General features: G+C 36.0%; 1 protein-coding gene across 1 annotated transcript; it reads right to left on the bottom strand.

The window, feature by feature from the left end:
- Window positions 1-111: 111 nt before the first annotated feature.
- LOC122642247 (phenylacetaldehyde reductase-like) lies at window positions 112-5,897 on the bottom strand. Its single transcript, XM_043835689.1, has 6 exons — window positions 5,718-5,897; window positions 4,167-4,336; window positions 3,259-3,450; window positions 2,864-3,026; window positions 1,262-1,448; window positions 112-292 (listed from the first exon to the last, which is right to left on the bottom strand). The coding sequence occupies exons 1-6, from the start codon at window positions 5,833-5,835 to the stop codon at window positions 154-156; spliced, it is 969 nt and encodes a 322-aa protein (XP_043691624.1). The 5' UTR covers window positions 5,836-5,897; the 3' UTR covers window positions 112-153.
- Between the last annotated feature and the right edge of the window lie 5,973 nt (window positions 5,898-11,870).

Genomic DNA, 11,870 nt, shown 5'->3' with positions numbered 1-11,870 from the left:
ATTATTCTCTCAACACTTTTAGTACAGTTTTTCAAATGATATAGTGACTCAGATCCTGTAAACACTATGAAGATGGAAGTGTAGGGCAACCAGATTTTGTCAAGTCCACACTCTGTCTTATTTGCATGACTTCTATTGAACAAGCTTCAGGGACTAAAAAAAGCCTTTCTCCTTCAAGCTTTCAACAGTTTCCTTCAGGCTCACCTCCATAGGGATGAATTCTATCCCCAAGGTTTTTGCTTTCTCTTTGGAGACTTGGTAGGTTGGCACATAAGGCTTGTCATCAGCACACCTGCCAAAAATAAAATCAATATTTATCATCTAAATAGAAAAATCAGTACATTTTGAAGACATTAAATCCCAAAGTAGGTTTCTTTAGTGACAAAAAGCAATCAAATGGTTCTTGAATAATGAAAATGTATCTCTTCAACTTTAAGGGAGGAGCAGTTGACTGTAGTGACATCTTACCCAATCTTTAGTTGGCATGTCGAAAAGAATCCTTTTTTGTAGGTTCTACTAGGTGAAGAGCAACTGAGGTAAAACACATCTTTTAAACTCTAGCTATTGAGGACCACTATGATGGACATAATGAGACTGATTTCTAGGACTGGTTTGAACATGTACTGAGCTTAAATTTCTAGAACTAAATTTTCTCCTCGATATTAGTACACTGAGATATCTATGAACAATTGAGAAGGAAACAACTTTGTGTGTTATAAACATGTGTGGCGACAACCCAACAACAAAGCCCACTAAGGGTAATACAAACACATAAATATATATTTAGGCACACTGTAATACAAGCAGTCAAGGAAAACACCTAAAAGAAATTATGGACAGGAAGGAAAACATCAACGTAGAACCATATTAGAACATAGAACTAAAAAAGAAAAAATGAGAAAAAGAGAGAAGTTGAACTTCTCTATGCAAGAGAAACACAGCCATGTCCAAAGGAGCATCCAGAAGTGTCTAGACGTGTCTGACACTGCACAGGGCATGTAAAAAATCTACAGGGAAATGCGTCCTACAAAACATAATGAAATATAAATATAGCTTGGGACTAAAGGAAACTGAAATATCAAATCTCAGTTCATATATTGAAGTTCAAAACATAAAATTCCACAGAAAACAAATTTACTTGATTAATTGGAATCAATTAAAAAGGATCCAATATATCATCAGAAGTAACTATAAATTAATGTCATCTTATTTATTGCAATTAATAATTCAATAATTTCCTTATCTGGTATGAAAAACTTACTTTTCTGGAAGCTGCAAAGATGGATAAAGTTCACGCAAAGTTTTCACAGTCTGCGAATGATGATAAACTCTCTCGACTAAAACATATCTTCCATTGGCTGAAGGAATCTCAAATGCCTGAATATGTGCATTTGCAACATCTTTAACATTAATCCATCCAAATGTTGCATTGGCAAATGTTTGTGCTCCTGCATCAGTTAAAAACATCACACTTATTATCATAAGAATGACTAAATAATAAAATACAAGGTCGCACAATAAACATTCTATTTTCTTTTTAAAAACAAATACATATACCCTGGGACATTATCAAAGCTGAATATAGTTGTCAAGGTGTTGCTTAGGTGATGCCAAGGCAACAAGGGTACCCCTTCAGGTCCTAGTTGACCAGTTCCCTTCTATGCCAAGGGATCTAGACTGAAAGACGATCTTGCTTTTCAAGTGTTATAAATTTTATTTGTTTCTCATTTCTACCCATGTATGAATCTATGAAAACAATTCCACATCCATTATGTTCTATATTTTGACCTTGATACGGCGCTCACTTTTTACTAGGCGTCAAGGCAGCTAGCCACTGCTGTAGCTCACCCTGGCACCATGACAACTATGAATCTGACTGTCTATATCAATCAACAACTCTATGGACTATGTTCAAATAATAGATACACTGCCTGTTTAGGAATTACGTGTGTCAATAAAGACATACCAAAGAAACCAAAAACAATAGTTATACTGGTTATCACAATATGATAATTGGTGTCCATCACAACTTGACATTAACAAAGATTGGTGGATGCCTTTGATAGAAGATCCCACACCCATCCCAATAGTTAAGTTTCAATCCCAAACAAGTAGGGGAAGTGCCTTAAATGTGACAAATCACAAGAATGCCACTACATTTGCATCATTATGAAATGGCATTCTTTTAATTTTGTGAAACTAAAAATTTAATTTTTAGCTTGTTCATGCTGAAGTTTGACCAATGAGATGGGTGTGTGGTTAACTATATTAAATGGACAAATCGACATCTGCCATGGCGCCAGGGATGTGACCACGTAACAGGAAGGATGTTTAGCTTTTCCCTAGTAACAAGAAAATAAAATTATACCACACACAGAGAGAGGAATTTCTGAAGGCCTAATTTTTCTTAAAGGGTTTTTCTGTACTTGTGGTCGAACCAGAACAAGTTGCTCCATTTTCCCAAAAGCTTGTACTGAGAAATTTCACCATATAGAAGCTGTACCTTGGTACAACTTAACTCATAACCTGGCAATCCAGTAACCTTTCATTTTCGATAGATCCATAGTTTGGTCAACTAAGTTAACCAGACCTCAGGGATCTCTAAAGGGCTCAACCCCTAAATTTAAGATAATTGTGTTATCTATGTTAAATTCTGCAGCAGGCTTTGACCAACCTGAAAAGAATACTACTAGTCATTCATATCCTCGTTTGTTCACAGAAAGCAATTTAGGAAAATAAGAATGCACTGGGGAGAATGCTTACTTGCTGTGATTGGAGAGAAGGGTGTGAGAGAAAAGAAAAGGTGTTGGGGGGGGGGGGGGGGGAGAAGAGAGAAAAGAACTTAAATAATAGGTAGGCATACCATTTACTAAGTTCAGAATTGCTTCGGCACTTGTATTTAGTGTTGGTTGTAAAAGAGGACCAATCACCATAGCCGGATTTATCGTAACCATGTCAATCCCCTTCTCTTTTGCAAATTTCCAGGAAGCCTCATCAGCCAAGGTCTTAGATAGTAAATACCAACTCTATAAGGGAACAAGAAGCTCATTAGATATACTGGACCAGTAAATTAGTAAATCCACAATATAATAATATTTTCGTTTTGGACCTTCAGCTTAAAATACACTATCCCTGAAAAACCCATTAAAAAATCCAAAACTAACAGTAAGGTAGAAGATTGAAATGTCAAAGTAAGACATCCATAGAACCAAGTCCAAGACCTCAAGGACCTGCACAATACTGCACAACCACACACACCTTATTCTCTCTGCAAAACTCTGCATCTGAATACCAAGTCTCATCAACTACCACATCTGGAGTTCGAGGTGTTCTATTGTATGCAACTGCAGCTACAGAGGATGTCACAACCATTCTTTTCACAGATGGAGTTTTTGCACAGGATTCTAGAACATTAAGAGTCCCCTTTAATGCAGGATCAAGTAATTCAGCCTGAAATGCAAAGTGAAACAGAGAACGAACATTAATCAGGACAGTCACAAATGTTTAATATTATAGGACATTTATAACTGTAAACCGAAAGGCTAATACATGGGGGAATGATTTAACTACATGATGAAAATCCTGAGACCTCAACTAGATCAATTTCCAATGTTCCAACAGATACTCATCCCTAAACCAATTAATAAAGTTGATAACGGAAGCATTATAATGCATAAAGCAGATGGTCAGGCTCTGGTTCACAAAGTCTCAAGGATATTTTCAGCAAAAGAAAAACCGAGATCTAGAAATGATTCCCAAATCATTCCAGAGACAAAGTTAGGCCCCCAAGTTCAGGTAGAGTAGGAGTCAAGCCCAGCTTGTAACTTTCAAAACTTTCCCTTTCAAATATAAATCTAAGGTAACTTGTTCGAAGTCATAAACTTCAATAAACATCACCCACACATGAACAAGACAGTTTAAATACAATTAAGCAAGAGTAAAAGGTTATAATCATGCAGAACAAAGCCAAGAGAGGAATGGGTGGGGAAGGAAGTCTAGTGCAGTACTATAGGATAAATTCTTTATATAGCTGGAAATAGTAAATAGCAGCAAGGCAAAATATTAACAATGAAGCAATAAAGCCTTGAAAGCTTCGTAGCAAAGCAAAAATTATGAAAAGAAAAATAGCAGTTGACACTATCTCAATGAATGTTATAGGAATGAACCTGTGGGTCTGTGACTGCATGATAAAATGGAGATGCTGTATGGAAAACACCTTCACATCCATCAATTGCAGAATCAAATGATCCTTCTTCCAATAGGTTTGCTTTGAATAAATGAAGTCTTTCCTTGGCTCCATCAAGAGCAAGTAAATGTTCAGTCTTCTTTGGATCATCTGTGATAGCATATGAACTAATTTAATGAAAAAAACAACAAGAAGACCGGCATCCTTGGCCTACACAGGTAAGTAAGACATTCACATGTTTAATTGTATCACAAGTGTTATTGCCAAATAGTCATGATGGAAAAGCATGATGATAACTGAGTAGAAAATGAAAGAAGAAGACTATCGTATTGAATCAAAGTTAGGAGGAGAAAAATGCCTTTAATGTACTCAGATGAGAATAGTATGTTTTACGCGCATAAAAAACAAATAGAAACAGAGGAAACAATCTCCAAGATATATACTGATTGCTTAGCGTTACAAAACTGATAACTGTCCAGTCACTAAATCCATGTGATGAGATCAAAATTACAGTAGACCAAACATCATTTGCAGGCCCGACCCCTTAAGACTACCTGGATTCTGGACTGAGTAAAGAGACTGAAAGCAGAGTGAAGAAAGAAAAAGAGACCATTATGGATGGGAAAAACAAAGGGCCCCATAATCATCAACAGAACTATAAAGTTAGAAGTTGCAACATTAAAAGTCAGTGACGAACAGAGGTATCCGCATACCCTCGTAATGTTAGGTACTTGACTGATACGCCAAAAGCTCCAAAGCTGATGGAAAGCGTTGAACCAAGCCCTTTAACTTATCCCATACTAGGCTGGCCCAATCTAGCGCTTATACACTAGAGTGGGCCCCATTAGGCACATAACATGTAATGGATGATATTTGCCATTTCCAATTAAGCCAGCCTATCACTTAATAAAAACTATGACCTTTAATGATACTGGTTGATCAAGTTTTTTCCATGACATGTCGAAATCCGACGATGTTCATTTCCAACATGGCAAGGCATTCCATAAAACTAAAGCTTATATAGCAGTTAATTAAAATTCAACATTTATAGCTTTGAAAATACTAATAAGGATTCAGAAATTATTAATATGTGGGTGACCATGCACCTTAGAAACAAAATTACATTCTTCCTCTACAGCATGAGATGTGGTGATCACCAGGTATTCTGAGGTGATTCATGATAACACCATAATTAGAGAATTGAGTTTCAAACAAGGTCTTTGGGGTCCTTTTAAGTTTCTAGACAACCTATTTGAGATAATACCCATTTGCAAGTGTAACACTTCACCCCAACGAGAGTGTCAAGGGCACCCCATCAGCACCCAAATGTAAGGGTAGTGGATTCGAGAGGATAAGGGGAAAAAACCCTGAAATGGGTTTGCAATAATTCCAAACAGACTCGAAATAGAACTAATTGAAGACTATAGCAAGTAGCCCAGAATCAAAACTCTATCAGAGAGAGTAAAAATGAAGGATAGTAAGTTGAACAAGAATAGAGAGAGATTCAAGATTAAGATATATGGATACTGACTTAGATCACGAACAGAAGCTTTAACAGTGTATCCTTTGGCGAGCAGAAACTTAACCAGCCATGAGGCGATGTACCCAGAAGCGCCTGTGACACAAACTGTCTTCCCAGCTCCACTCATTGTCTCTGATTCCTTGGTTTAATTCCCTTTGTCGCCTCTCTTTCTTACTCTCTTAGTTACTGATTTTATGGAACAAATAGAAAAGGTAATTGAAGGAAGAAATGAATTGGGGGTATAAGTAGGCCAGTAGGGAGTGGCATTAGTACATTGTCAACGAAATTAAAGTCATGACTCATGACCAACCCCTCTTGTGTTGGAAGAGAAATAAAACTGAAACACTTTTAATGGCAGCATGGAAGGTCATAATGGAAGAAAAGGACATGTATTTTATTGTATTGCTGGCTTCAGCGTGAAGCCTTCACGTACAGGGATGTATTTGTAGAGTGTTTAAGGAGATTGGTTCCTCTACCCATGTGGGGTGGGAATCAACTAAACATAATCTCCACCCCACTTGACAGAGAATGGTTCAGGTTCTCCTCCGCTTGATGGCACATAGATGGAAATCAAGAGAGTGAGTGGATTCCATCTTTGCGCCATCTAGCATACAAGAACCTGATTCAGCCTCTATTTGACAAAGGTCAGAAGGGGTTGTCAGAAGGGGGTTAGAAGTATGGAGATTCTATTTGGTTGGTTCTCACCATGCGAGATGACATCCCATGTGGGTAGAAAATGATCCTCGATTGTCATTAAGAGTGTTTAGAGAGTAATTTGTGAAAAAACAATAAATACGCAATATCACAAATCATATGTGAAGAGTTATTACTCTCCATGTACGGAAAGTTAATCCAAGCTCACTCTCATAGAGGCACTCTCTCGCATGGATTTAGTGCATGATACATGTTTCCTTAAATTAATATTAAAATAGAAAAATTGTACTAATTACTTAATGCGATTGTGTAAGCAACTCTATCATTCCAAATCTAATTATTACGTTTACTTTACAATTAAATCCATGGATCAAGTTAATGGTAACATATCGGTTAACCTTTTGGGATTGGTGTGTGGTTTGTGTGATTACACTTTCATCAAAAAAAAAATTATTGATATCGTATCAACCAATACCCAATATCGATACGATACTGATGAAGAGTATTGACCAAAAAATGAAGTTTTTTTTTAAATTACTTGTTGATCCAGACCAATATGGGCTGATATGGTCTGATCCATATTGATATCGATATCGTTAATGATCAATATAACCAACATACCAATATCTATAATTTTGATTCTCTTTAATAATTATATTTTTTTATATTTTTATTTTATTTTATTTTTCAATAGTTTCTCCTTCATTCATCTGGCATTCAGGAAGATGCATTTGAATTCCTCTAGCTCCGTTTACTTACAGGTAGTAGTTTACATACATACCACTTTGGAATAGTTTTAGACTACTACCTGCAAACAAGTGGAGCTACAGGAATTCAAATACACCTTTAAAAATTAAGTTGTTTAACAAGGTTTGTCCTGGATGGTTGGAGCTTTGATAAATAATTGTTTTAGTTGTTTATTTCTAGAAAGTTGTGTGGATGAAAAAAAGAAGCTGGCTCAGGTTCTCCTACAAGAACCAAGAATAGGATCCATTTTTTGTGAATTCCATTTATGCGGCTAAGGCGGTAAGAGAATGATTCTCACAACGAGATCCTGGGATCATGATCCTCTGCTGCCATTGCCCATGCCGCCAACGTGCAGTCTCATACAAGGATTCTGAATCTCTACGTCCAAGCAGGTAGCATCCTTGGTGCTACCCACTCCCAAACAGAAGCGAAATGATCGTCTTATCCATTTCCCAAGCATCTGCCCGGGTGGAGTCCATAGGAAGCAGTTTGTGTGAGGCTACACGCCGGCCGCACGAGAGATAGCAGCAGAGGATCCAAATTGGAGATCCTGACCTGTACTCCCAAAAAAGGCAAATCTGGGACATTGGACTCATTGACACTACTTAGACGTCACTTCGAACGTCACTAAAATTTTGGAGAGATCACCACATTCGTCATGCCTCTGTGAAATTTGACTAAAGTAATGGTTAGTAAAGATACTTCCACATAAATTAGTATTTTTGGGATATTTCCAATGGATGAGGGTGCTCTATATTTTGGTTTTCCTATGTTTCTAGACACGCATAAAAAAAAAAAAAATTTAATTTGGAAAAATATTTTTGAAAAGATTAAATCTTTCCGTTCAATAGTGCACTTCATACGCTAGCATGAGGGCCAATGAGAATACATGTTGAAGCATCAACAAGGATGAGATATCTATGTTTCATGGGTTATAAGGCAGTCATTTCATCCCATCATGTGTTTGGAGACTCTGCACATAAAAGCCATACTCCTTGACATAATCCTCTTAAAAAAAAAAAATTTTAAAGAAAAAAAAAAGTATAATATTAATATTAAAATGAATTAAGAAAAATACATAGATTTACATTCTCAACAATAGAGATCAAGAAACATCTCTTGCAACACACTTGGTGAGCTCTTCAAGAAGATCGTTGATGTTAAAATAATGCTCTCTATTTTAACACACATGTGAACAACAACATTGATAAAATGAAGGGAAGTAGTTTTCTATCCGGAAATGTGGTCTACACCAACATTAACATGTTTCTATCTCTCTCTTCCTCAGAACAAGGGAGCAAAGATGTCTTTTCATATGGGGAAGAAAAAGATAAACTCATGAGAGTGCTAGCATAGTCCAGAGTTCTTTTTCAATATAATGAATTGCACTCTTAGAATTCGCGGAGATCTTGATTTTTGTATACCCTTTTTCGACTATCACTAGTAGACCCCTTCTTATACCTTCAAGCTCCAATCAAATAACAGATTTTGATGGTTCAACAACTCCTGCAAAAGCATAACAATTGGGAATTAATTGAATTCTGCATAGAGGGACTCAAAAGGATTTAAATAGGAAATTGATCTCTCCAGAGTTGATCAACCAAAACCCTAGAAACTCTAATCAATTTTCTATAAAGGTTCAGACTTCAGACCAATCAATAGGTACCAGAAAACAATGGTTTCTTTGCTGATTTTTAGGGTGTGATGAGGACTGTTATATGAAAATAAGATCTGAAGTTCAAAATCAAGATATATTAATCTAAGAAGTTCAGAAGTACTACTTTATGAAATATCTGGAGGGGAAAAAGATCTCTGTCCGGGAGTGTGGCCTACGCCAACACTCCCATGAGTCTATCTCTCTCCTCCCCATATGAAAAGACACCTCTGCCCCCTTATTTTGAGGAGGAGAGAGATAGACACATGGGAGTGTGGCGTGGGCCACACTCCCGTATAGAAAACTGCTTCCCTATTTGAAGATAGAAAGAGGTACGGATGTTTTTTTAATATCAACTCGATACGAATAGTATGTAGCAGCGGAAGTAATCTGCTTTCAAATCATACTTGGATTTATATTGATGGATTCTAGACCCTAATCTAAGTGGTGACTCTCAATCTTCTCTAATAATTGATCTCCTATAAGGGATATAGTTCACAATATCGGTATGCAAATCAGTCTCGGCCAAACCAATCAGTTGTATCGGGTTGGTTTGGAGTATTTTAACCCTTAAAAGACGGATATTTAATTTTTTTTACCATTTTACCCTCCCCTATTCCGATACCACCGATACAGTATCAGTCATGGACGATACCACAGCGAATTGGCCGATATGTACTGATACCTGAAGCATTCTCTTGCATTCATAACCTCCCAAATTTGGGCTGGATCTTGAGGCCCATTGGTAAGGCCGGATACTTCTATAACCCAAAACCCAGCTTAAAATAGGTCCTTGGTAAACAAAAGCCTCTTTATACGAGGCCCATAAACCTATGGTTTTTAAACCCAGGCCTCTTATGAGGTCAGATATAAAGCCCCTAGGGCCTATTAATGGCTTAATGTTCTAACCACTTACCAAAATGAAAGAAATTTTAATGGTGTATGAGGGATTTGTTGACAATAAATTTCTATTTTGCAGAAATTACTATAGTTCTGTTTGGTTACAAGGGAAATAAAAATATTTTCTAGAGAAACAAAATATATTATATAGGAAAAATCATTTTTGGTGTTTGATGGCAAAGAAAATTCAAATATATTCCCTAAAAGGTGAAATATATTTTACAGGAAATGGAATACTTCCCTTCATTTCCCTTTCCCCACTTCCCTTGCAACCAAACATGACCTACATTCCATAACATTTTTGTGTTGAAAATTGGAATGAATCTTCCTATGAAAACTTAATTAAGTACTTCATGCAAAGTTTTAAATCTAAGATTCGAGATCTGGATCGGTCCTATCTGCTTCTGATTTGGATCGGCCCAAATTGGCTAAAAAACCCTAATTTAAGATTTGGATAGGCTTCGACCGATTCCAATCCGGATCGACCTGAACCGAATTTTCAAACCCTAATTTAGTGTTAAAAAAACCCCAATGACATCTGAAAGAAATTTATAGATTCTTAAGTTTGGAAGCATGCGGAATTACTGCAAGAGAAACAAGATAGTAGCACTGACATATTAATAATGGTGTTAAACGATTCGGTTTTGGTGTAATCGGTTCGGTTCGATTCAACGTAAGGTTTTCTAGGTGAAACTAGAATTGAACCGTTTATTAAACGGTTTTAGTTATTAAAATCAAAACCATTTCGTAAAAGGTTTCAGTTTCTCGATTTTTAAACAGTTTTGGTTTATCGGCCCTAAATGATTTCAGGCACATTTTTAGATACTTAGTTCTTGCGTGCTTTTACACTGAATTTAATGCTTGTTGGATGTACTTAACAAGCCACATTAAAAATGACATGATTCTAATTTATAGAGAAACTAAAATATTCATAGAAACATTGAATACTATTATACTAATATATTTTAATGAATCCAACTCAATTATTTAATTACAAATTCTATATTTACACTTCTACCAATCCATGTTTGAGTCTCATTGTTTCAAATTTAGCAGCAACCTATTGTATGAAGGCACAAATGGTTAATTATTGTCATTACATATTACTAATATTTGTTTCGGTTTAAATTGTTCAGTTCGATTTAAACCGTTTAACTAAACGGTCCCAAATTTAAAACCAAAACAAAACCATTTATTAAACGGTTTCAATTTGATTATGAGACCCTTACATATTATTTTACAATTTGGGTGCAACTTGTTGTCACTAAAGTGGTGAATTAAGGCTATGTTTGGAAGCCAAGAAAAGAAAATAACATAACAACACAAAAACCATGAAGACAAAATGATTGATTTATGTGTCTATTTCTCTCCTCAAATTCAATTTTTTGAATTCTTTCTTTTCTTTTATTGGTTTCCAAACATAGCCTAAGAAGTTGTAACTTTCTTTTAATTGTCAATTGTCTTATTCCGAAAAATTATTTAATTCAAGGACACAAAAAGGTTTTCAAAAAATTAAAAATTATTTAATGCAATATTTTACGTACTATTTATGTGAAACGACAGGAGTTACCCTCATTAAAAAAGTTTTTTTTTTCTTTCTCATAAGGATAAAAAGGTAAAGTTATTTTTTAGTTCACCGTCTTAGTTATAATAAGATTTTCTCAATTTTAAAAGGCAAATTATTATTATCAAATATGTCTGTTGTTTTTCTGAATGTCTCAAGGCATCTATTCTGCTACGCACAAGGGTGCTATATCCATTCTAACTGCTTAGATAGAGAATGCATGGTCTAGATCAACCACCTGTCAATTTTCAAAATTTAATTCAATGGAAAATTACACTGCAACCCTCTGAGGTTTGTCCTAATATAGAATGACCCCTTATGTTTATAAATTATACAACCGCATCCCTTGAGTGGATGGTGTTAAATAATGCAATGCAAAATGTCAGTAGCATTAATAAAAAATTGTTAAATAATACAACGTAAAATGCCAACTTTGCCCTCTTTTATGATCATAAACCAAAAACCTATGCAAACCCTCTTTACCTTTTGCCTTCTTCCCCACAACTGAAGTTGCCGAAGTCGCTGAACCTGCAACTCCACCGCACAGGTATGCCCTTCTCCACCTGCAACTCCACAACGGACCTCGTCGCCTCGGTGATCAGATTATCTCACACCACAAGCTAACATCAGGACTAGCAGAGTC

The sequence above is a fragment of the Telopea speciosissima genome, chromosome 10, assembly GCF_018873765.1.
Source record: "Telopea speciosissima isolate NSW1024214 ecotype Mountain lineage chromosome 10, Tspe_v1, whole genome shotgun sequence".
NCBI classification, from domain to species: domain Eukaryota; kingdom Viridiplantae; phylum Streptophyta; class Magnoliopsida; order Proteales; family Proteaceae; genus Telopea; species Telopea speciosissima.
Note: the sequence above shows the minus strand (reverse complement) of the source record. Positions and strands in the feature narration are given on the sequence as shown.

Coding starts and splice junctions, on each gene's coding strand:
- LOC122642247 (XM_043835689.1), bottom strand. CDS start 5,835: ATGAGTGGAGCTGGGAAGACAGTTTGTGTCACAGGCGCTTCTGGGTAC. Junction 3,027..3,258: donor AGTTTTGCAGAGAGAATAAG/GTGTGTGTGGTT, acceptor GTTCCCTTATAG/AGTTGGTATTTACTATCTAA. Junction 293..1,261: donor TCTTTGCAGCTTCCAGAAAA/GTAAGTTTTTCA, acceptor TATTTTTGGCAG/GTGTGCTGATGACAAGCCTT.